A 26312-nucleotide genomic window follows, 5' to 3' on the forward strand; every position below is an offset into this window, starting at 1 on the left:
GCTTGACACACTGACAAAAACACATTTACAATGAGGTTTGGAATGTCTGAAGAATTAACGGGCATGTTTCCTTTACAGTCTACAGAAAAAAAAGACGACGGGAAAACGTTTGTGAATACAACTTTGACCCTGTAGAGGGGTAGGTCTGATGGAAACAGCTGAGCGATGTGCAACATAACCATTAGTGTATCCTGGTATTTCACCAGTGTGCTTAACAGGAAAAGTAACCACAATAATATTCTTATTCTTATATTCTAGTACACACTAGAGGTGTTGAAATTAATCAAATAATCAATGCATCGAATCGTGGACATAGACGATGCTGCATCGATAATCGGCCGGCTCATAATCGATTATTTCTGTTTACAATTTAATGTAGGCCTAACAACATTTCGGTTTACATATTCTGTTATGTTTTGTGCTCAGTGCTGTAGTTTTATGTATCCAATTTATTTAGTATTAGAGCACTGCAGAATGTTTGGTTTTTGAAGCTTGAGAAGCTATGAATTAAATATCCTACATGGCTTTAATAGAACAATTTATTTGATGCATCGTGATATCGAATCGAAGACATGATAATCGTAATCGAATCGGGAGATCAGTGAAGATTCACACCTCTAGTACACACTCAATTTCTTCCTTTATGATTTAAAAAGGGTCCTGCACCACCAATATTATAACCGACATAATCCCTGAGTTAACAACCTCACCACATGGTCCATACAGTAGCTTCTCTGGAGCTTTCAATCATATCACAAGATCTTCCTCATCACAGTCATGGAAGATCTGGATTTCTGAACACATCAAGGACTTCTCATCTGTATTGGCTTAAAAGCTGATATGTAAATAAAGTTCACTCAAAGTCAAGAATAATATATTATTGAATCTCAACATGGTCCTTATTTTTAAAAGAAGATTTCAGCATTATTACAACATGGGTCTTTTCGTCATTTCTAACTAAGGCATTGCTGTGGACTTTTAATCAATGGTTCCTAACTTTTTCTTCCCTGCCTTTGTTGTATATATTTGCACATTACTGCCACCTGTTGATCAGTGGAATAGTGTCAAACTATTAACTGGAATATGTATCGCGTCACATCATGCACAGGAGCTACACAAAAACCTTTCTCTATATTGCTACTAAAAAGGTCCAAAACTCCCCAGGGAACCTTGAACATAGCAGCTGAAGATGGAAGAGAGATTCTGACAAAAATGCCACAGGTTCACGGTATTGCAATGACAGCTATAAATGTATTATTTTTGAAATGTCTGGGTGAAAAACAAGGGAGAGGGATTTCTAAACTGCACTTTCTGTCCTTGAAGAATCATGAAAAAACAGCTCATACCTTAGGAACGGTTTGACAGAAAATGTTAGTGGTTTTGAAACCTTGGTGTACCTTGAAACCGGTAACCGGCCCATGCCTAGATGTAAGTCTTTCTTCTGCTTTAAGGGGCTACGGCGGCTACTGTGATTGGCCATTTGTGTTTTCTGATGCTGGTAGAGATTTTTGAGAATGAAAAACATATGGAAGCATATTGAAAAGAGCTCATCTAACAACACCACCTCCATTGTAACCCTTCTGCGCACTGTGATCACAACGCATTATCACACTGAATGCAACTATGTAGATATAGCAACCCAATGCAATATTCACTAATGAAACAAGGAGAACATTCCCACCAAAAGGATAGAAACAGTTGGGGGGTTGACGGGATAACCTACATGTAGTACTACTGACTGAGCACAGCGGCTGGAATCCTAACAGCTCTAGAGAGTGGCAAACAAATATAATCATAACTGATAAAGACCTAAAAGACAAAAATAAGACCCACGTTGTAATGGCATCTACTGTGTGTGTTTATGTTTATATATATATATATATATATATATATATATATCCCCTCCCCCCCACACAGGTCTGTTCAGCGACTAAAGAAAGTAGCAGCATTCTCAAAAAATAGAACATCGGTGTTTTCTGGCTGTAAATCAACTCTTTGTAAATGGCTGTACATGGACATTGATTGGACGTTATTCTTCTGTAAACCGTTACACTGCTGTCATGTTAAGACTGCAGCTGAGAATTAGAAAATGACACGTGTTGCTCTGGCTCCGTGCTGTACTTGGCGTGTTAGTTTTCGGACATCTTGCGGATCATGTAGTTGAGGATGCCTCCGTGGCGGAAATACGCCAGCTCCACGTCCGTGTCGAATCTCATCCGCACTTGGAATGTTTTCCCGCTGTCGAGCTGTGACGGCAAAGACAGACAACATCAAGCATCACATTACCTCAGCAGTGCAATGGTGTCCCTGCTCAATCCAACAACGAACCTTGACGTCGACTATCATCCGGGGCGTGAGCTGCTCGGGGATGAGGATGGTGTAGCGCTCTCGGCCGGTCAGTCCCAGGCTGTCAGCGGTGTCTCCTTCTAAATACTCCAGAGGAATCACTCCCATCCCAACTAGGTTACTGCGGTGGATCCGCTCATAGCTCTCTGCCACAACTGCCTTAATACCCTGAAAACAAAACCGTTCATTTTTCACCATTAAAAACAGCTTTATTCAGCTCATCACATGACCAATTATGACGACAACTCAGCTATCCCCATGACAACTACATGTATCCCTATTGTCCAAAAGGTCCGTTGACTTTGACCCCACGATATGAAGAAAAAAAAAAAAAAATCAATTAGGGTTCACCTAAATGTAAGACTTTTAAAGACCCTTTAAAACCACATAGAATGCAGGCGCTTCACGATCATACTGGCTAAAGTATGAAAGCATAATGGAAAACCAGTAGGGACAATAAGGCCTAGAGGTATGTATTATTAAATTAATTTTTTTTTTACAGTACTCCCTGCAGTAGTATTTAACACCTGGATCGGATAAGCGACATAAAATGGATCGATTGACCGATACAAAATTAAAGTTTACTAATTTGACACTTTCTCATTATGAGTTGCTGCCTTCCTAGCAGTAGCATTAGGGACAGTTTTGGCTACAGGTCTAATGGTGCCGACTGAAACTGCTTCCTGCAGCACAGTCATTTAACAGTCACATTTAACTGCTGAGGCCTTTCAAAGTTCTGGTACTTTATGTTCTAACTGTAGAGGTTAACTCGCTGCTCATATTAGCAGCAATTGAGTACTGATCTACACGTGTTATATCTCATTAAACCTTAGTGCTACCTGTAGCTGGACCAGAGAGAAAATGTTGATCCTCACCAGTAGGAAGGGGCCCTTAGCTGCCCAGTCTCTGGAGCTGCCCGAGCCGTACTCCTTCCCTGCGAGAACCAGCAGAGGGACGCCGGACTGCTGGTATCTCTCTGCAGCATCAAACACATCCAGCTGGACAAACAGGGCGCAATATGCAAGAGTTAGTTCATGTAAAAATAGCCCGTCCAGATAACATGATGTGAGGCAACCCCAAGGTCTTCAAACAGAAGCAGCATCCCTACTTGTTGACACAAAGAAAATTGAAGCAAACACATTTCGTTGAGATACGAGAACGCAGGTGCTGCACGCTGACCGTTTCTCCAGTTGGCAGGTGAATGGTTTGTGGCGCCTGCTTGTTGAGGAACTTGTTAAAGAGGCGGATGTTGGCAAACGTCCCTCTGGCCATGACATCGTCGTTACCTCGACGCGAGCCGTACGAGTTGTAGTCACGAGGGCTCAAACTGTCGGAAGACAAAAAGTGTGAAGGAGAAAGCTTTAATGGACGGACACACCGCATCCTAACTGTGACATCAGGAAGGAGATAAAAGGACAAATGCAAACTAGATAGCAACATTTCCTGTTCAGTGGGTTATAATTAAACCTACTGAAGTGAGTGTTTCACTCTAAATCAGGGTGTATTGATCTTTTGACTGAGGTGCAAAGTCTGACAGTAGTGTATTGTCACGGCCCTGTGCAGAATACTGCTCCCTGTCGGGTACCTGCAAAAAGAGTTGTTTAACGGGTAAAAAAATATATTTTGAAGCCAAGGAGCAGCGGCTCTACTCAGGAGTTCCTCACGGATGACTGAGCTTCTCAACCCATCTCTAAGGGAGACGCCAGCCACCCTCCTGAGGAAACCCATTTTGGTCACTTGTACCCTGGTAATAAATACCCATGTTCCGATAACAGTCCCACTTTTGAATGGAACACTGAAATGGCTTGTAGAAGAGGGCAACAGTGACTTTCCTGCCTTGCGGAACTCACCAAGTTTCATGTTGGCAGTTACCTGATAGGGGTATGACCATACATCGATCTGGATAGATATATTGATTCAATCCTCAACGATCCACTATTATCGATACGTATCGACATCTTTAAGATCGCCTTTATTTTTTAAATTTACACTTTATATTCATTCTTTTTTTATTAAAAAGTAGTTTTTGATTTTAATGTTTGGAAGAGCTCAGCAATAAAATGGTCAAATCACATTTTAGTTGCTTTTTGTAAATATATGTAAATGTAACTGGTTGTGTTAAATGGGCTTATGAATCGTCTCGGTCGCAGCAGCCTGAATTGAAATCGTATGACGGCAGACTTTGTAAAATCAGTTAATCTTGTATCGTCCAAAGAATCAATATATATTGTATCATGATAAAACGTGTGATTTACACCCCTAGTCCCAAATGTAAACTTTGTTTTGAAAGTTGAATCAAATTTTAAGATTTTCCTATTATCTGCTGGTACGTCTAGATATCAAATCCAAGAGCACACAGGCTAAAATAGTGAATACACGCAGCAAAAGATGCCCAGCAGACCAGCCTGTCAGTTCTGTATAACAGCCCGGTGGTGAAGAGGACATTCCACAGCCATTACTCTACTAAACTCAGGGAGACTGAGGTACTTCAGGAATATTTGGACCTACCTGTGGGATGATGTTCATGTTGATCTCGCTTTTGACCTCGATTATGATGCTATGCTGGTCATACTTTTATGTAGGGGGATAACGGGATATATTTATTGTTCTTAGTGCTTGTTCATTGATGCAGTGCTGCTAATTCGGTGTTGCCCTGATTAATGTTATTTCATGTTTGTTTTATGTTGCTAAATCAATTGCCCTTTGGAGACTAATTAAGTTTAAAGTTCAACTGGAAAGTTGTAGTTGTCACAGCAAATTTGTCTCTTTATATCCTTTTCATAAATTCAAGAATGATTGGCTGTTGCTTTTTAGTAAGACTCAAGGGTAACTACCATTTTTCTTTCTCCAACCTGGACCATATGTTCCTATGTTTGACCAACGTCACAGATTGTTGTTCCCATCAGTCACGTAGACACAAAAACATAGGAACATAGGGTCCAGGTTGAGAAAAAAAAAAAAAAACGGTAGTTACCCTTTAAAGCTCACATGAACTGTTAAAAGCAGTGAGGTCACTCACCCCCTGTTGGTCAGGTAGCGTGCTGCGGAGCTGTTCCTGGCGATGTTCCCAGCAGGAGAAATGTGGTCAGTGGTGACAGAGTCTCCAAAGTTCAGCAGCACGTAGGCGTCATGTATGGACTTGGGTGGCTTCAGCTCCTTGGTCTGAATAAAGACAAAACAACAAAAATGTCAATTTGACATTTATTTCCATTGTCGTAGCCGTTTCGTTTCAGAATACACTGATAATTATCTGCCAACGGCATTTTCATTGGCATTGCAATTTGGAGGTAGCTTTAAAAATATAATGCTCTAAATTATCACGAGCACATAAGTGGAAAATACATTTTGTATTAGATGAAATGACTTAATGGCAGCCTTGGACTTAAGTAATTATAGTTGTTGCATGTGTTTAGAGGGATGTACCGATTGGTACATATTTCATATTTACCAAACCATCAAAGAACGGTGGTGACTTGATGTAGGTTGATTTGGGGTCCCAGGTATACAGCTTGTCAGAGGGAGCAACCAGAGAGTTCCAGCGTTCATTCACTTTCTGCAACAAAACAGTAAGTCACACGTCCACATTACACTGTCGGAATGCTTGCTTGCCATAAAGGTTACAGTACCTCAATCTTCTCATAGACTTCTTTGAACATGGATGGGATGACAAACATTCTCTCCACAGCCTGGATCTCCTCCCGTGTGGGCCAGATATCCCTCAGGAAAATCTCTTTGCCTTCAGAGTTAATGGCTACAGAGGACACGAGGGCAGAAATAAAAATGTCAAACACAAAAGTTATTTTGTGCTGTGAAGCTAAACACAAAAAATTGAAAATCAAAAAAAAGTTTCAAACAAATGTAATTTCCAATACCAAGGCTAACCTGAGGACATCACACAAATTCCAAAGAAGAGTCATGGCTAAGCAAGTCTAGAAGCATTTCTGTAGTAAAGGGAAGACTGGTAGACTGGAAGTTCAGTGTAGACTCTCGCTACCTCAGCAGAGCCACTATCATCAAAGACTCCACCCATCCTGGCCATCACCTCTTCGACCTATTGCCCCCTGGGAGGCGGTATAGGTCGGCACATCCACTGATGCTGCTACACACCTGCACATATGCAACAATATGCAATACGAGGAAACTATTTTACTAAATCATTTGACCATTTACTAGTTTTAAGCCTTTTTACCATCTTCACAATCTCAGCTCTATGTTCTTCGTTTAATGTGTTTTTATGTTTGCACCATAGAGTTGAACTTTTTATTTCGTACTTCAAGATTCTGATTCTGGACGGCAAACATATTCTGACTGTATTAAAAGCGCCAGTTAAGAGCTTGGGACGGTGGTACGATGCAAATCTCAGTAACGCAAACTAAGTAGCTGAGAGAAGAAACCATCAAGTGAAATACGAAACCTTAAACTCTTGTCTACCGTTTGGTTTGCACCCTCAGTTGTTGTGGCCACTGACTGTCTACGAGGTCCCCATCACTCAGGATTCAAACTGGCAAGGGAGGTCAGTTCCCTCACTAAAAAGTGTCTGGGACTGCCAAGATCTCTAAGCAGCGTCCACTTGTATAACAAAAGGAGCCCTGGAACTGCCTCTCTTGGGGATGAATAATCTTCGGGATCTTGGGTTATCCGGGCATCTGCACCACCTGTTGCAGCAGCAGAAGGGGAAGTGGTGTCCGGCTTAGGGAGTTCAGCAGGCAAAAACTGGACTCAAGCATGCTGACATTGTTGGGAAAATGCAGCATGGTCAAGAGGGTCTCGACATGGGTTTAAACTTCAAACAGGCTATTTTGGCTAAAAGCGACAACTCTTCAGCAAAGGCAAGTATTACGAGGGATTTATGCCTCTGATGGGGCTCCACACAGAGCTGGCCTAAGGGTTTATACTTGTGTACAGGTGTCTGCGTAGTTCTTGCGTATCTCTTTAAGAGAATAGCAGGGTGCGCCCGGATAGCTCAGTTGGTAGAATGGGCGCCCATATATAGAGGTTTACTCCAGGCCCTTTGCTGCATGTTGTTCCCCCTCTCTCCCCTTTCATTTCTTCAGCTGTCCTGTGAATAAAGGCCTAAAAATGCCTAAAAAAAATAACCTAAAAAGAATAGCAGGGCCAGCATGTGTGTATGCGTGGGGAGTGTGTAGTAGAGCGGGGGAGAGAGTGACAGGGATTAGCTTTGAAGCAAGTACCGACTCAGAGGCACAGTGAAAGAAAGTGTCTCCCCTGTTCTTTCTGACCACGGTGGGAAAAGCGGTAGCAGGAAAAGTTAACTCTCTCCTTGATTTTAGGTTTATAAAGAAGGAGAACCCGGAAATGAGTAGTGGAAAATGCAATGGCCAAACCGATAAATCAGAGTTGTCACGCGACGTGTAGTTACATTTTTTAAGAGGTGCCAAGTCAGGCTAGGGCGAAAGGTCCATACCTACACGTAACTACGTACATATCCACGGCGTCAATATAACGCAGGAGCATAATCTGGCCTTCAGTGGTGGAGAAACGGCAGCAACAGCAGGACATCGTAAGAAGTGCCAAAGCGGGCAAAACAAGGACTTTGGGAAGAGGAAATTCAGCTGGAAAGAGCTATGGGAAAAGGAAGGAAATGACATTAGCTTTCTTGTGAGAGCTGTCTATGATGTGCTCACAAACTCCCAAAACCTGAACCAGCGGCTTGCTGAAGACACAGTGTGTCCACTTTGCGGAACAGCAAACTTCAAACATCCTCTCATTCTGCAAAACAAGCATGAGTCAGTGTGTTTTTAGGCGGTGTGTGAGTGTCCCGTATAGTAAACAGGCAACATCACTATCGCTGTCACAAGAATGTTTAAAACACTATGGAGGGTAAACAATTAAACACAAGCACTGAACTACCCAAGAGTTCGTGCAACAGCTGACGGTGTCCTGCAGCAACAAAGTATAGTCGCGCAGTTTCTTTTCTCTCTTCTCTGTAAAATTAAGCTGCCATCATGTGCAGTCAGAAACGTGAGATCTATAAATGATCTGACAGAAGCAATAATTATAGACTTTATATTTTAAAGTCTACTTGTGCTACATCGAGGGGGTTAAAAAAAAATAAAAATAAAAACACTCACGAGTCCCACGGCCATAGAACCCTGAGACAAATGGCCAGATTGCTTTCATTGGCCTGTCAATTTAATAACTACAGTACAGTATCGCCACTGTTGACCGTTAAGTTTATACTTTGTTGTCTTTGTGAAAGGTTAATTGCTCACTTCAGTAGGAGTTTAGGTCCAGCTGCTCTTTGTGGTGGCAGACTAGCGTATTCTGTTGGATGCAGTTTAAAATGGGAGATTTGTTGTGTTTCCATCTTAAGTCCTAACTGGTTTATCAGTTGGGCTGGTTTTGCACAGCTTACAAACCACTTGGTACATGGTCTCTACTAGCTCTCCTTTTTTGTTTGGTTTAAAACTAAAAGAAAGCTAGAGCTGCTGCCTGCTCTCCTAACGGCGAAGTCATGTCTCCCGCAGCAAGCAGTGAGGCAGAAGACGGGATGCGCTGCCTGAGAAAATGTTGTAGATGGCTACTCACTCTGTTGTGTATTTGGTTGTCATGACTTAAAAAGTGGTTGACAGTCAGTCACTTTTGCATTTTCTCATTCTTAAAGTGGAGAGAGAGTGGAGGACGGTTTATTTGGTTCAGTGGAGCGGACAGCTTAAAGAGACAGGCGCTACAAGAGAGTGTCTCAGACAGAGGGTGAATACAGGTGCAGCAGCCATGGGTATGAGTATGAGAAAAATAAAAGTATTTTGAACATTAAGCATGTAAACACGTTCTAGAAGAAACCCAAAATACAAGTATGAACCTGAAAATGCGCATGATAGGTCCCCTTTAAACTGACATTCAGACACATTGCAACCATAATAGTCAGTCTTACATTCACAGACTAACCCTGAAAGGCATCTTTTTAAATGTCAACAGTTTGGGAAATCAGATTATAACAGTGTTGATGGGCAAATTTCATTTTACAATCCAAAGACCTTAGCCAATCCAACAGCATCCCATTGTGAAAATACACTTTTACATTTTACATTTGGCTTAGGGCTGGGTTTTCGGCTGAATGAACAATATATATCTTGGTATTTTTTTACAAAGTGGGCTAAATGTTCAGTTGTAAGTCAAAGCCACATATGAGATGTCACAAGCACTTTTATTAAAACAGGCGGTCATCAAAATCAAATGCAAAGACAGGGTTTCCTTCCCTGATTGAAAATATACAGCTTCAACACAAAAAATGATCTAAAATAAATATCCTGTTATAAAAAAAAAAAGGCCCATCTGTAAGAAAGCTCCTTAAGTTGTTTTCAACAACATTAACAGACTAATTAAAAGAGGGAGGGAGAGAGGGGGGGAGGGAGGGAGAGACTAAGAGCGAGGCTCAAAGACAAGAAGGTGAGCATGCGATGGACAAGTTTAGGATACAAAAACTCTCTTAGGCCGGTTACACACTGCACGCGTCGCGCGAGTGTGTCAGCTGCGTGGCGTGTCCGTTTATATTTCGGCTCCCATGTTAACAGGTTAGAGCTTACACACTGCCGGCGTGAGACGCGCGGCTCGAGACGCGCCTGAGACGCGCGCCTGCTAGAAATAGAACCGACGCCTATTTTTCACGCGAGACGCGAGCGTGTTGGAAGCGTTTCCAGGCAAAATAGAATAGGAAAATATGTTTATATGTCATTTAGACACAAATGCATATTAATAAATGACATCTTCATGTTTGAAAGTCTAGGTTTTGACATCAAAGTAGATATAAATGTAATACAAAATTTCAGAGAAAATATTTTCAAATGTTGCACTGGTCATACAGAACGTATTCTGTATGAATACGTATTTTGTATTCTGTATTCTGTAACAGAAATATTCTGTAGCATATTTTGCAGTCAATACTGCCGATGTTGTCTTGCTTTAATCAAATCAGTAGGCTATATATAAAAGGGTAGTAGGATAGGCGACGATACCAACGTGAGTGACGGTCCAACATCAGATAGGCTGTAGGCTCTTTACAGCTACACCATCAGCCCACTTACCCATTTTTCAGAGTTTGAATCTGTCGGCGCTATGTCCCGAGATCAGCCCTCCCTGTATCTAGCAGTAGGAGCAGCGCCGCGTCAGACACGCTTCTGGTGTGTAGGACACAGAAAAATCCACGCAGCTGACACGTAGCTGAGACGCAACAGAAACGCCACGCTCGCGAGACGCGTGCAGTGCGTAACCGGCCTTATACCATAAAGCAGATTGTTACTGTACAATTCTCTGGTTTATCAGTAAAGTGTCTTAACTACACTGCAGAGTAGAGTCTTTACTCTCAGAGCTGACTCATTCAGGGATTTTCCTGCATAGGGAAAGTTTTGGTGACCCCCAAAGAGGATTTAGCCGGCGCCAAAACGAAAATCACAAGTGCCAAAACGTCTGATTTTCAGCAGCTAGCCTCCCTCTCATCTGCTATATTTTACACAAGCCAGTTAAGCTATAGCATATAAATGAAATAAACTGGACTTTGAGGTCAAGTGTAGTCAAAACATTTTAGGCACCATAAATTGGTGCCTAAAATGTAACACAGTGGTTCTCAACCTTTTTTGTGCCAGCGCCCCCCTATCCATTATCCAGGTCCCTAACGCCCCCCATCAAATATTATGTAGTCTAATTGCCCCGAATATTAATAATTACGCCCTAATATAGGCCTATTATTGTTGTTACTATTGTTATAAAAAATAATCAAAAAATCAAAATCACTGAATGACAAACACCACATGTATTAGTTTCCCAGGTATCAAAAAAGCCATGTGAATAGAATGTATATATAATTACAGGTTTTTAAAAAGAATGCAACCATTTGACATTCAAATTAAATAAAAGCAGCCAATCAGAACGACTAGATATGTAACATTCAAACTATAATTAGGTATTATCAAAAGACCTGCTGCATGGTGTGAACCTCAGCACCTTTAGAAGATGACTAGAATTTGAATCTCCTTTTTTGTTTGTGAAGTGACCTTGGGTGTCATGAAATGGCTTTAAATGTATTATTATTATTAATATTATTATTATTACAACAAACACCAACCGTAGCCAATCAAAAACAGCTAGCAATTTAACATTCAAATCTATTTTTCATTCAAATCTAAAATCGAATTGTTCCAACGGAAAACAAGCTGGCACTTATCAAGAGGTAAAAGCAGAAGGATCACACAAACACACACAAGTATTTTGGTGATGACAAACGACTTGAAGAATGACACCTACTGCCGAATGGAAATAAGTTTACAACCTTTGAAAGTTAGTGAGAGCCCTTTTTTTAATGCTTAGAAGAGTCTAGGTTAGAAGAGTCTAGGTTAGAAGAGTCTAGGTTAGAAGAGTCTAGGTTAGAAGAGTCTAGGTTAGAAGAGTCTAGGTTAGAAGAGTCTAGGTTAGAAGAGTCTAGGTTAGAAGAGTCTAGGTTAGAAGAGTCTAGGTTAGAAGAGTCTAGGTTTGCTATCGCCTGTCTTGCGAGTAAATAGCAGAAATTTCTTTTTTGGAGAAATGCAACCCCACATCGTGCTGTGTTTTGTGGAGGTGTGAGAGACCCGTACAGTAAACAGTGACATCACTGCCTCTATCGCTTCCATAAAAAAGTTTTAAAACCCCAAACACAAGCTCTGAACTGGCCGGAAGCTTGGGGAACAGCTGACTGTTTGCCTGAACGCAGCTTCACGTAGTAGCTACAGAGCTCATTTAAGACGATGCTCTTACTGCCCGTTTCCATGAAGGCAGCACGGAGCTGCGCCAAATAAAGCTGACAGAAGAGTTAGGATACCCGTCTCGTCCAGTCGCAGTGCTGTAAACTGGCAGCTTTTAATGTTGCAGACCATGGATTTTTTTAATAGTTTAAGTGTAAACATGTATTGTTATTGTGAATCTTTGGTTTAAACTAGCTTTCAAACTAACGCCCCCCAAGGGCACCTCAACGCCCCCCTTTCCAAAATAATGCTTCCAACGCCCCCCATCATCTTCTGAACGCCCCCTGGGGGGCGGTACCGCCCCCGTTGAGAAACACTGATGTAACAGAATGGAAATGAAGTCTTTGACCCTTAAAATCTCCTGGGGGAGGACCCCACAGACCTTCCACTTCATGTGTGTCCCACCAAAGGCCCATTCTGAGCCGGGAAAAACCCTGTCATTATGAATGGGTCCGGTGAGGGTTGAATGCGCATCGGCGCTACATATGTCTCATGTATGTCTGTATCGTCACTACGCTGCATTTTTATGAACTATGATAATCTAGCCATGGGTCACAGCTCTTGCCCGGGTCAGGCAGGTGCCATCTTACACGCTACAACTTAAGTTAGTTACGTCCACTAACTACTGTTGTTCCATGTTTTTTTCCCCGCCGTGGCCGCAACAACAGAATGTTTCCAGCGAAAACACTGGTACAAATACAGGTTTTCCACTCATGCTTAACAAAATACGTATACATATATAAACTATAGACAAATGTAAGCAGTGTGGACCGGTGCTATGTCTCTCCATGTTGCAGGAGAGTGTGTGTGCGTCACTGGGGGCGGGGCTGCACATAAAGTGAAGAGGAGAGATGCAAAGAAAGGCACGGCTTATAAAGCTTATACACCCTCAATTTCTGCTAGGTTGCTGTACTGTGTAATGACGAGTGTGAGGGGTTGTGGAAACACTGACAGACCATAACCACTCAGTGTAACTAGCATGCACAGTGACGCATGCCTGTGGTGCTGACAGCCAGGGCTAAGCAGACATGGGCAACTACTGACGGGTTCTCCGAGTGTCTGCTGGAAAGGCACCGAGACGGGCTGCGCTTTTGTAGTCACTACTAATCACGTCACGAAAATACCAGTTCATCAATCAAAACAAGTACAGCACTGATGAATTGGCATTGCACTCCTGCAACATTGTCAGACTCACAATGGACAGTAAAAAAGAACAAAAACCAGAGGGTGATACAGCAGAATCAGAGCAGTGTTTTCATATATAGGTTCTACTTGGGCACCCTGTCCAGGTAGTCCCCCTCATGAAGTTGTGCGCCGCGTGCATGACAGCGCCAACGCCTCACGTCAGGCTCAGAGGATATCGTTAGTAGTAGCAGGCTGCTGGTGGTCTTGTCGTGGAAATTAACTGTACTGATAAACCCTGGAAACGCCGCAGCCACGCCGCTGTGAAAGCTCCCCGAACGTCATTTATGCCAGTAGCAGCTAAAGTAGCTTCGAGCCTCAAGCAGAGATGAGGAGCAGGCAACAGAGGGCCGGAAACACTTCAAACGTTTATGCTTAACTGTTGGACATAATGACTAGTATTGTTTTTATTCAATGTGTGACTTATTGTTCTCAGGGTAGTTACTCCCAAAATATATTAAAAAAAAAAATAAAAACTCACCAACGGGCTCTTTCTCAAAGTCTATCCTCACAGTGCTGGCTATAGCATAGGCGATGACTAGTGGTGGAGAAGCCAGGTAGTTTGCTCTGGTGTTGGGGTGGACTCTCCCTTCAAAGTTTCGGTTCCCTGATAGGACACCTGCAGCAACCAGATCTCCCTAAAAACACAAATGAATGCAAACACCTTAAATGGTTTTAAAGCATCTCACCAAAGGACTACAGTTTAAACTTAGCCAGCTGGCTAACACTGGCATGTTTACAGTAATGTTTATTAATGTGCGTGGTCATTTAAATAAATCAAAGGAGTACATGACAGAAAATAATTTATGCATTTATATTTTGAAATGAAGCATGTATCTACATAGCTTGTAAAAAAAGAAAGACAAAATACTTCAAATCAGGAAAAGAGTAACAGGCAAACAAAAATAAAGAGAGCAAAGGTGGGTTTGTCCTTTTTAAAAGGCACTAAGCCTTTAAAAAAGGACAAATCCAGTGCAAAATGAACCTAGGGGTTAATAACACATGTGTACCGAGTCGACCGTTCTCTGGGATATGTTTTCATGCTAATCAAATGTGACCAGTTTTAGCGCAAACCGCTAATGAGCTTATAACGCTAGTCGCCGGGGCACTGGTGAAGTAAAAAGAAATCGCTATTTCTATACCACTAACACGGCTCAAAGTAGCACCCCACTTCCACGGTACGCCACACTTCCACGAACGCCGTGCTTGAGCTATGTTACTGGTTACACAGCGTTCGTCACTCGACTGGTCTTGGCGGTTTTCCCCAGATGGTGCCCGCATGTATACATGAACGGTACGGTCTTTATAATCTGTCTTTTTAATAAACTGTCTGTACACTTACAAAGTTCTCAATGCTTCGGTTTACATGTAGGGACCCTCATTATGCTACCGTGGAAGTGGGGTGCTATTTTGAGCATTTTTTGTGGTATAGAATTAGAGATTTATTTTTACTTTACCTGTGCACCGACGACTAGCGTTATAAGCTAATCAGCGGTTTGCGCTGAAACTGGTCACATTTGATTAGCATGAAAACAAATCCCAGAGAACGGTCAACTCGGTACACGTTATTATCACCTAGGTTCATTTTGCGCCGGATTTCTCCTTTAATATTCTTGTTACGACAGAACATAAAGAGTGAAACGTGCTGGGAGGAAACAAAAGACGAAGAAGGAAGAAAAAAAGAGCTCATGTGTGCTTTGAGATTTTAAATGACAGTAGGGCTGATGAATCAGCCTCTTAGTACCTGGGTTATGGCGTTCACCACCGGCTCTGGGAGTGGCCCACTGTTGCCTATACAGGTCATGCAACCATAGCCAACAACCTCAAAGCTAACAGGGAAGACAAAATGATTGTTTACAAGGTAAGCAAATATCTTCAAAGTGCTTCATACTAACTTCCGTTGACTGGACCATGTGACAAAAAAAATAATAATAATAATAAAAAAAAAAAAACTCACATGAGAGAGGCCTGGTTATGTCACATTTGTATCATAGGGAAGTGTTTAAAGCACAGCCATAAACTCTGTGGTCAGTCCAATAGTGCTAACTTTACTTTAATTAATAATGACAGCAGTGAGACTTAAACTTAGTATTATTGTAGTCTTTGATTAAATACTTGCATACAAATGCAATAACAAGGATTGCCCAGCAGATGTCACCATTCTCACAGTATCAAATGCTTCATGATAACGAATTATTTTTAGCACAATTTAGTCGTTTCAGTGGCTTCAGAAGGCTTCGTCTCCCCGGTCACCAGTTATGGCAATATTGGATATACAGGATTTTTGTATCAATGTGATTAAGTGCATTCATTTGTCAGGTATTGGATGAGTCAATAGAGACATTCATCAACATGTAATTGTATCTATAAACAGTGTCTCAATATCATTTCTTTTAATGTTTCATATATCATAATATATACTGGAATTGATGTTACATTACTTATACAGTGAGTACGGATTTTAGTTAATATTTTCCACCCTTACTCTGACATTACGTAAAATATACTGTTTATGAAACCCGGCCAATAAATGATTTGTGAGGTAGCCACCAATTTATGTATTGAGATTTCTGATCGATTTAATTTAGAGTATGCTTAGATGGAAACGATCTGAAGAGAAAACGCAAAAGTGGCGTTGCGCTCTCACTTTTTATTCCGCATATTCCCTAGTAGTGCCAAACCAAAACATGAAAGCTGACAATTTTGTCTGGACAGACAAGGAGGTGGCACAACAGGGCGTGGACTGGGAGTCCTGCCAGTAAAATATATAGATTTCTTCAGCGGTGTCCTGTACCTGGAGGGACGTCATACCCACACGAGAAAGACGCTATCTGTAAAAGTCCAATATCATCAAAGCTGAAAGCTATCCGGACCAAGTATAGGCAGGCTGTGGATACCCAACGGTGGAGTGGACAGGGGCGAGTAATCACTCTATATTTTGATTTATGTAACGAAATATGGGGTCGCCAGCCACCACAACAATAGAGGCTGCAGACCTGCGGACTGGTTTCACTTTTTTGCATTTTTAAGCCCAAAAAACGCCGTCTAAACTAAAGGCACGTCTGATAAAATATTTTTACGTTCTCACCCGCGAGCGTTCTCGTATAAACGGGGCCTTAGATTTTTAACCCAGATGTAGTTAGAGGTAGTTTAGAATTGCAATTTCCTTTTACTTATTGGCCAACATTTTCCATAGCTTAAACTGCATCTCACAGTCTTCCTCAGCAGATACAGTGAAGTTTGCTCAGTTGTCAAAAAGTATGGAACTTAATCAAGTAAGCGATGAGTTTTTGAGCTATATCCACGACAGAGAACATTTTGTTATAAAATCTAAGTAAAAAAAAAGCTAGTAAGTGGACATTGTTGAAGTTCCCATGGAACATGTTTGGATTATCCACACATAAAGACAACTGGCTGAAAGAGGAATGTGAGCAGCTTACCCCAGCTGATAGAGGTAGTCCATAACACCACTCTCCTTTAGGTAGGTGGTGACCACGCCACTGCCTGGTGACAGGCTGGTCTTTATGTACGGCTTCACACTCAAGCCACACTCTATTGCTTTTTTTGCAAGGAGCCCTGAAAGAAAAGCATTGCACTTTTACAACTCCGTCAAATATCTGGAGTAAACATTAGACTAGAATACACCTGCCCAAATCCTAGGGTATCCCACAAATGCCATTAAGAGAAGTCCTGTACACCCACCGGCTCCAAGCATGACGGATGGGTTGCTTGTGTTGGTGCAGCTGGTGATGGCAGCGATGACCACAGAGCCGTGGCTTAACGTATACTCTTTCCCATCAAACTGGAAGGGGACCCCAGTGCCGTGACGCTCCGGAGCCACCTGGAAACCCTTGAAACCTTGCTGAAAATGTCAGAGACCAACATGAAACAAGTTACTTTGTGGAGTCAGACAATACCCTGGAAGTAACAGCAATTGAGTCGTGAACACACGTTCAAGCTATAACTGGTTAAAAAAAAAAATAGGGCTTTGTGTTGTTGTTGTTTTTATACTTGACCCAATACAATATTTGAGTTTTTGTAATAATTCCAAAACTATACTTTATGCTTAGATTAGATTTGCAAACTACATTTTATTTTACAAAAGATGCAACAACAAAAAAAAGAACGTGAGTTTAAACAGTTAAAATCAAATCTTAAATCTCTAACCAGAACGCACCCATATACATAAGACTAACATTGACAAAATTTTGTTTAAAATCCCAAACTATCTCACGTAAGCAAGGTGACAAATCTTTCAACATTCAATGCTTTTTGTGTTTTCTGTACTACAGACACATTTCAGTCCGTACCAAAAAGTACTGACATTTATTCCCAACCCTTCTGACAAGTGATTAGAAAATTAGAATTTTTTAGAATTTCTTTAGTGTGATGGCCTGTACATAGTTTATCATATTTTATGTTGAATGTTTATCCTTTTTTTTCCCACACTAGTCTTTTAGACAGCCTTAGGAGCATTCCACATTACATGTTGGTGAATGGGACAAATAAACCTTTGAATTCCAAAATTCTTGATTCTTCTGTGATGCATGAGAGCGCACTGGTACCGACCTTTGCTCCCAGGCAGGTTTCAAAGTCGGTTTTCATGTCAGACACAGCAATTCTGTCCTGAGGTCTTTTGGGGCCGCTGCAGCATGGAACCACGGTGCTCAGATCCAGCTGTACAACCTGAGAGGGGGGAGATCAGGATATACCGGTAGTTCATATATCTTTGCTTCACTCTTTAAAAATAAATAGATAAAAACATCATAATTTGCCAATTTATACTTTTCTGCATACACATTTATTGTTGAAACTGTTAGTAGTCTTATGTTTAAACAACTCATTTATTTTATTATTTTTATTATGTTTTTGTGTTTAGTATTATGTCACAACTTGCTTCTAAAAAAGGAAGAAAAAAAATCTTGACAACCTGGTATGGTTTTACTTATAATCAGGATATGAGCAAGTTACTCTGTTGTGTCTTTTTGGCACAAATACAAACACCATTTTACCTTTTAAAAAGCAACTGTTAAATCGACCTTCCTATAATAAAAACTGCTAAAACGTCAAAATGATGTGGAGACTGACCAGAGTGTAATCTGGATCCTGAGAGACATCGTTGTAGTCTCTGAACATGGCAACTGCCTTCAGGTACTTTGTAATGTAGGCCAGCTGCTCTGCTTCTCTCCCTGAACACAAAAAAATGGAAACAAAACGCTGAAAAGAATTTCTTGTGATAAATCAGAGGGGTCTTTATACTTGGCTGCAAACTGGAGGTCACGTTTTGCCAGAACTTCTATGGAGGTAATTCAGTTATTGAACTAGGGCTGCAGCTATCGATTATTTTAGTAATCGAATATTCTACCGATTATTCCATCGATTAATCGAGTAATCGGATAAGAAATACTTAGTAAGAAATACTTAGTAAACAGCAATAGTAAATATTTATTATTGCTGTTTACTAAAAAAAAAGGAAACCTGTCGCTTGTATATATACAAAAGACTGGTTTCCTTTTTTAGAAAAAGCAAAAAAATGTATTGCCAAATTCCAAGACCCTTAAAAATAAATATATTTCAATAGTACATTTTTGGTGGCCCAAATGTTAATATTTTTCACCCAATTCCCCTTCTTGCCTCTGGCTCTTTGCACTGGATATGCAAAAGAGCTGTTCACTGACCAGAGGGTTTACAGCAGGGCTACTCAACTACACTGTTCTGGGGGACACATTTTCAGAAGCTCTAAAAAAAAAAAAATTTTTTTTTTTTTAAAGTACGCTATTAGCAGAGTAGCATGCTGCAGGACTAGCTTGTGTAAAACATCGCTATTAGCAGAGTAGCATGCTGTAGGCTAGTTGTGTAAAACATCGCTATTAGCAGAGTAGCATGTTGCAGGCTAGTTGTGTAAAACATCGCTATTAGCAGAGTAGCATGATCTAGGCTAGTTGTGTAAAACATCGCTATTAGCAGAGTAGCATGCTGTAGGCTAGTTGTGTAAAACATCGCTATTAGCAGAGTAGAATGTTGTAGGCTAGTTGTGTAAAACATCGCTATTAGCAGAGTAGCATGCTGTTGCCTAGTTGTGTAAAACAATGCTATTAGCAGAGTAGCATGCTGTAGGCTAGTTGTGTAAAACATCGCTATTAGTAAAATAGCATGCTGCAGGCTAGTTGTGTAAACAGCGCGGTGGACGAGAGCAGCAGACGTTAGCTACCTTGTGTCGGGTTGGCTCCGTGGAATGGATGAGTACACTGGAGGTTTGTTACGGAGGTGATGTAGCAGCATGTTTGCAGCTTAAAATGATCCCAAACTTTCTGTCGTTTTCTCTTGCCTGTCTCTCCCTTTTAGACCCTCGCTATTAGACCCTCGCTATTTTCGTCTTCCTTCATTTATAATCTGGGCCGTCAGTCTTGTGTCCGCAGAAGCGCAAACCTCTTGTGCGCTAGTAATAATCCTCCGTGCGGAAACACAGTGAGCCGTACAACCTTAATTACATTGATTTAACGAAGCTTCGAGGCAAAGAATTTTGCTTCGAGGATTTTTTGTAATCGAATTATTCGAGTTATTCGAAGAATCGTTGCAGCCCTATATTGAACAAGGCATTTGTGGAATGTTGGTACACCGATAAGTTAGGAAGTGCAAGTTGCTTTTAAAACTCCCAAAATGGGGGCAAATCAAATTAGGAATGTTATTTATTAACAGTTTCACAGATTTTGACTGGTTAATACTATCAGTTTAAAAGGTAAAAACAATATTATTGTAATCATGTATTTAGTAATTATTAAGTGTGTTGCATGTTTAAAAAAAAAAAAACTGGCTTTACATCTATTTCTTAACACCTGAGCCTCTCATGCAACATTATCTCCATATTCTACAGCATGGCACCCACCGGTCTGCTTGAGGTACTGAATGCTGACGTTGTCCACGGGGAAGAAAGCTGCTGTGGCTCCGTACTCTGGACACATGTTGGCAATGGTGGCTCTGTCAGCAATGGACAGCTGAGCAACACCTGGGCCAAAAAACTCCACAAACTTCCCAACAACACCCACCTGACGGAGGTGCTGAGAACACAAGGGGAGAGGGAGAATGTCAGAATATGATGCTCAATACAACAGAAATAACCCTAAAATAATCAAACATGTTTATGCATACTCAGATTATTTTACATTCATTATTACATTGTGTAAAGTGTGTAAAAGTGATTCTAATTACCTTAGTAACTGTGAGGACAATGTCAGTGGAGGTAATGAACTTGTCTGGGGTCCCGGACAGCTTGTATCCCACCACCTCAGGCAGGACCATGCTTATTGGCTGACCCAGCATGACAGCCTCCGCCTCAATTCCACCCACACCTGAGGGTTTTATGATAAATATAATTAAGAACTTCATGATCAATCATCAATTCAAGTCATTTTATTTGGTCATTGTCATGTTATCTGTCAGCTAGTCTATATCCTTTGTGTTCAACTTCCGGGATTGCAAGAAATTCCATCGGATGCATGCATTTTCTGTCCCCTTCCTCTTCCTTTGTGTTGGCGTTATAAACTCCAGTGAATTTCTGAGGACTATGGTTAACTGCTCCTCAGATCTCTGCAGGGTAAATCCAGACAGCTAGCTAGACTATCTGTCCTATCGGAGTTTTCTCTCGCACAACTATTTTGCAGCGGCTCTGTACAGAGTTTAGCACCGCCCATGAAGATTCTGATTCGTTTAAAGAAATGCCAATAAACTAGAGCATATTTTCCTCCTATCCCCGAATGCTATGTGGAGTAGCCAGACCCTGGAGTAGCGCGCTGAAGGAGGACCCCCTGGAGGAGGGTCTGGCAAAGCGAAACTGTTAGCTAGAGGCTTATCCGACATTGAAAACTGTTGAAAACAGAGGCTTGTCTATTCTTTGTACAGTAGATACCTATGTCTGATAGCCTTAAATGTAATGTAAACAGGACATTCTGGGTTGTAAGATCACATCAATTCTACATTTTTTTGACTGGAAACCACTTCCTCTGTGATCCCTGGTTTACAGTCTCCCACCAAGATGTATGACGCACAACTGAATATGTAATGTTTGAAACAGACATAAACAAGACATTGTCTTACCCCAGCCCAGGACTCCCAGCCCATCAATCATTGTGGTGTGGGAATCGGTGCCCACCAGGCTATCAGGGTAGAAGTACCCAGCATAGTTAAAAACCACTCGAGCCAAGTACTCCAGGTTGACCTGGTGAACAATCCCCGAACCAGGAGGAATGATCCGCATGTTCCTGAAGGCTTTAGAGCCCCACTGGGCAGAAGGAAGAAAGGCAACATATTAACAGGGTTAACGACATCTTTTCATTTTGATTGCTCGGAGCGCCTTTCCATGGGCAGCTCCCTCACTCTGACATCTCTCCATTAGTGCATGTATAGGTTCTGAGCATGTGTGTGTAATTCAGACCTGTGTGTAATAACAACAGAGTGAAAAACATTGGAATTTCCCCTTGCAGGATTAATAAAGTATATATATATATATATATATATATATATATATATATATATATATATATATATATATATATATATATATATATATATATATATATATATATATATAAAAAAAAAAAAAAAAAATAAAAAAAAACCTTTAAGAACTGAAATCTCTCTCTGTTGCGGTCAAACTCCAAGTCCTGGTTTTTCTGAAGGCTATCAGACCTAAAAAAGGAGAAAGAGCAAGTGCGTTTACATTTTAGAGAAAGAAACAAATGGTATCACAAGTTTTAAAGCCTCAGAAACTGAGAGGATGATCATATTGGATCTATATGGAGGATGAAACAGTATCTTTGAACTGATGGTGGAAAGAGTTTGATGAACCTGGTCTTACTTCCTGTTAAAGTCCACTTGGATGGAATGATCAATGACGAGATCAGCAGGGCAAACAGGATTAATCTTCTCTGGGTCACCACCTAGTTTCATCACTGCATCACGCATGGCAGCAAAGTCCACCACTGCAGGGACACCACTACAAGGAGAGTTCAGAGACATAGCATAGGTATCAATTTTATCGAGTAACACAATTGTGTAGTTAACGTCAACTTGTTTAAATGAAAGTTGCTTTTCTCCTTAACATCCGCCGACGTTCCCCTCTGGGCTCCCGTATTTCCGAATGGGCTCAGCCCTTTTGTGAAGGTAAATACAAGCTGATCAATTGTCCTATTAACTTACATTGTAGCTTGTTTCTCCACTGCAGCGATCTCGCTTTATACTGGACCAATGTCAAAGATTGTTGTTCCCATTAGTCACTTAAATAAAAAAACATAGGAAAATAGAGTCCAGGTTGAGAAGAAAAAAATAAAAAAAAGGTAGTTACCCTTTAATAGGGCTGGCCGATATGGAGAAAATCAAATATCATGATATTTTTGACCCAATACCTCGATATCGATACCGCAACGATATTGTAGTCTTGACTAAAGGTGCTTTCACAAAATATTTACACAATGAGATTTTTGATAAATAAGCATCAGTAATGTGGATATAATGACTAAGTGGGTAAAGGCAAATAATAGAACAGTTACAACCGTCTGGTAAGTTCAGAAAAGTACATCACTTTACTGTAATGCAGCCTTTAAAACCAGGAAAAGACAACACTTATGCCATATTATGATATCCAAAATCTAAGACGATATCTAGTCTCATATCACAACGTTGATATAATATCGATATATTGCCCAGCTCTACCCTTTAATGCTGCAAAAAATAAATTGTGGCGCTAAAACCAAAGCAAGAGAGGATGTCCTGACATTTAGTCCCTGGTAAGGGTCAACCTGCAAAAACACTGAATCTTACATTTCCCACAATGCACCTCAATATCCTCTTTACATTAGAGACTCTCTGCCTGATAAACAACCTTGGGGTCTTTAATACTCCAAAATGCCAGTATGTAACGCAGGCTTTTTGTTTGAATTTGTAGTAGCCAAGCCAAGATTATCCTGATGACATCACTATGACATCACCAGGGTTATTTTAAAAGTTTAAAATTGATGGAGTTCCATCTGAATTTAAATTCTAGGGGTTCCAAAAAAAGTCCGTTGTGAAGGATTCCATCCGTTGCTCAAAAACCTATGGACAAACTCCGACATTAAATGTAAATGAATAGTGTCCACATACGTGAAGTCCTGGAGGATGACCCGAGCTGGTCTGAATGGTACCTCCACAGTTTGAGTCTGGGTCTGCTTCCAGTTGAGGATGCTTTCGACATCTGAGCGCTTTACCAGAAACCCATCACAGTTCCTGACCGCAGACTCCAGGAGAACCCGGATGGAGAAGGGCAGATGATCTGAGGAACAGTGAACCTCAAAAATCACTAAAACTATTCAGTTACCCTGCCAAGAGGTTTCATATCTGCATTGAGTCAAGAATTTATGTTACCATATCTTGGATCTCCGAGTTTGGAAAGATTGTAAAACTGCTTATTTGGGTCAGTGGGGTCCAGAGGCTCAACTATATGTTGAAAGGGATTATTCACAGTCGCAGACATCCTCCTCTGTGTGTCAGTACAGATCTAAAGCACAAATATAAGCAACAAACACCTGTTGATAACACCAAACAAGAAATAACAAATATTCTCATTAGTCTAATTTTATGTTTTTTACTCTACCTTTCAAACATGTTAAGTGCACATGCAGACCAAATTAATAAATTGGGGATGTAGTAGGTCTTTAAAGGAGCCAAATTACAAGGCCTAGGCCTACTGCACACTGGCTGCGTGGCGTGAGCGTGTCAGCTGCGTGGCGTGTCCATTTTTATTTCGGCTCCCATGTTAACAGGTTAGAGCTTGCACACTGCCTGCGTAACACGCACGTCTCAGGCGCGACTCGAGCCGCGCCGAAAACGCATGCACGCTAGAAATAAGACCGATGCCTATTTGTCACGCAAGCGTGTTGGGAGCGTTTCCAGGCAAAATAGAATACGAAAATATGTTTATATGTCATTTTGACACAAATACATTAATAAATGACATTTTGATGTTTGAACGTCTCTAGGTTTGTGTGCAGATATAAATGCAATTTAAAAAAAATCAAAAAGAATCTATTTTCAAATATTGCACCTGTCAATACAGAACGAAATATTCTGTAGCCTATTTTGCCGTCAATACTGCCGACGTTGTCTTTGCTGTAATCAGATCAGTATATATTTATCAATGGGAAACACGTGTACAGACAAGGCTAGCAGCAGCAACGCCGCGTCAGACACGTTTCTGGTGTGCAAAGAAAGAGAAAACGCCACGCAGCCGCCACGCAACTGACACGCAGAAGAAACGCCCCGCTCACACCATGCAGGCAGTGTGCAGGAGGCCCTAGTCTACAATCTGTAGTCTTTCCATATTCAGTGTGGAAATGGATTAGCCTGAGGGTTAGTGAACTCTTGGCCCATGTTTTCCAAACCTTACATAACTAAATATCTTTAGCAATCTGATAAAAAAAAAAAAAAACTTTAAAAATGATAAAGTGCAACTGAATGTTCAACAAGCTTTACTTGTTGAAAACGGTTCTACTACAAGTAATTTCCTCGAGAGACGGTATGTGTGTGAGAGTTGAATGATAAAAAGGAGCACTTGACTGGGCCTTCACATCCTGAATTCCCACATATTTTGTTGAAGGGAGGGCTAAAGGTCTGCTGCAAAGTGCAAAGTCAATTTATGATTCTGACATTACTGATGTAACACAGCCAGAACAACCAGCACCAGTGCTTAAACATGTGTCTAATATGGCAATAAGAAATAGTAATATTCATTTTATTCATCATTTGTAAATGAAATTATAACGACTAGGCTGGCTCTAATGTTATATGTTTGGGGTTCAAACCTAGTGTGCCTAAAGTCTGTTTAGATTTGTAGTCTTGTTTAGGTAGCTAACTGATGTAAAATCCGAATCCTGCCAGTTAAGACTGTCCTTGTATGGCTGTTTGTACAATTATGAGAATGTTACTTTATTTGGTTAACTTACAAAAGAGTTTTGTGAAAGAAAAAAAAAACATGTTTACACTATTATAGATACAAAACAGCTCGTAAATTACCATTAAAATGGTACCATTTGAAAAAAATCTAATAAACTACTTTTACATAATGGTGTTCAACGCAATCTGTTCATTCATATTTCCCTTCCCATGTCCAAACCTGTAACATGGCCTTCTAACAGAAGTTAGCATTAGCTAACGTAACGTAGCTACTTGGTCAGACGACAATATTTACAAACGCATACATTTTGTATAAAAAAAAACAAAAAAAAAACACAAAATACAAATGGACAGTATTTTAAACATTTCTAGTGGCCAATTCACATATAATATTAGCACGATGGTATAAACGAATACAGGTTTGGAATGTGGGAGCAAAAGTTAGCTAACGTTTGCCTACGACTCAACTATTCTGCATGACAGCAAAAGGGGGATTTTAGTACAATACTCTATTGTTCACTCTAAAGATAATGGAAGATATGTTATGAGACAGTTAATTAAATCTGATCGGATTTTAAGTACTTACTTATGTGTGCAGCAGAGGAGATACCGCAGAGCACGGCCGTGTGTTATCTGTACACTGTCAGCAGGCTAGTCTTATACAAGAGCTCCTGGTTCCAATATGGTCCGCTGCCAGCTGCAACAACAACAACCCTTCCGGTCAGACTTTTATTCAGAATAAAAGTCTCCCTTTTAAGTGTAAAAGCAACCTTACTAAAAAAAACATTTACTCTTGTGTTGTCCTCCCGGCTAAAGAAATGTTGACACTTTTTTTTTTTTTTTTAAATCCCCTGGGTTTCGGCCTTCTTTGTTGAAGATTTTTTTCCGCTTATTGTCGCATTTTTTATTTATTTTTTTAAGTTGTTGTTTTTTGACAGAAATATGCTATAAAATTTAATTAGACACCCAACATTCAATGAAAGTAGTGTACGTATCCTTCATTTTACTTGATAAGAGCTTTAAATGGAACCATCCATGTTAATTGTTGGCAATTTGGTTGAAAGAAACCCAAATTTCTGATGTAGACATTTTTCGAAAATGGGTCAACAGGAGGGTTACAACATT

At 40.7% G+C, this 26312-nt stretch overlaps 1 protein-coding gene across 2 annotated transcripts; it reads right to left on the reverse strand.

Annotated features, from left to right (window-relative positions):
- Window positions 1-498: 498 nt before the first annotated feature.
- Window positions 499-25898, reverse strand: aco1 (aconitase 1, soluble). 2 transcript variants are annotated; one of them, XM_039822828.1, is made up of 21 exons: window positions 25774-25898; window positions 23661-23793; window positions 23400-23568; window positions 22117-22254; window positions 21878-21947; window positions 21357-21540; window positions 20472-20611; window positions 20149-20320; window positions 18351-18451; window positions 17832-17948; window positions 16965-17124; window positions 16703-16838; window positions 15007-15091; window positions 13744-13900; window positions 5973-6097; window positions 5795-5899; window positions 5366-5508; window positions 3526-3673; window positions 3222-3344; window positions 2329-2514; window positions 499-2246 (listed from the first exon to the last, which is right to left on the reverse strand). In XM_039822828.1, exons 2-21 carry the CDS (start codon window positions 23767-23769, stop codon window positions 2130-2132), a joined length of 2685 nt encoding a protein of 894 aa, XP_039678762.1. In that variant the 5' UTR covers window positions 23770-23793; window positions 25774-25898; the 3' UTR covers window positions 499-2129. The 2 variants fall into 2 exon arrangements, with proteins under 2 accessions (XP_039678762.1, XP_039678763.1); XM_039822829.1 differs by having other exon boundaries at window positions 23661-23821; window positions 25774-25872.
- Window positions 25899-26312: the final 414 nt, after the last annotated feature.

This window comes from Perca fluviatilis, chromosome 14 (assembly GCF_010015445.1).
Source record: "Perca fluviatilis chromosome 14, GENO_Pfluv_1.0, whole genome shotgun sequence".
NCBI classification, from domain to species: domain Eukaryota; kingdom Metazoa; phylum Chordata; class Actinopteri; order Perciformes; family Percidae; genus Perca; species Perca fluviatilis.

Excerpts from the sequence above, each read along its gene's own strand:
- aco1 (XM_039822828.1), bottom strand. The coding sequence starts at position 23,769 with ATGTCTGCGACTGTGAATAATCCCTTTCAACATATAGTTGAGCCTCTG. Across the intron at positions 22,255-23,399 it reads GTCATCCTCCAGGACTTCAC|TGGTGTCCCTGCAGTGGTGG; the intron begins GTATGTGGACAC and ends CTCTCCTTGTAG. Across the intron at positions 3,674-5,365 it reads CGCTACCTGACCAACAGGGG|TTTGAGCCCTCGTGACTACA; the intron begins GTGAGTGACCTC and ends GTCTTCCGACAG.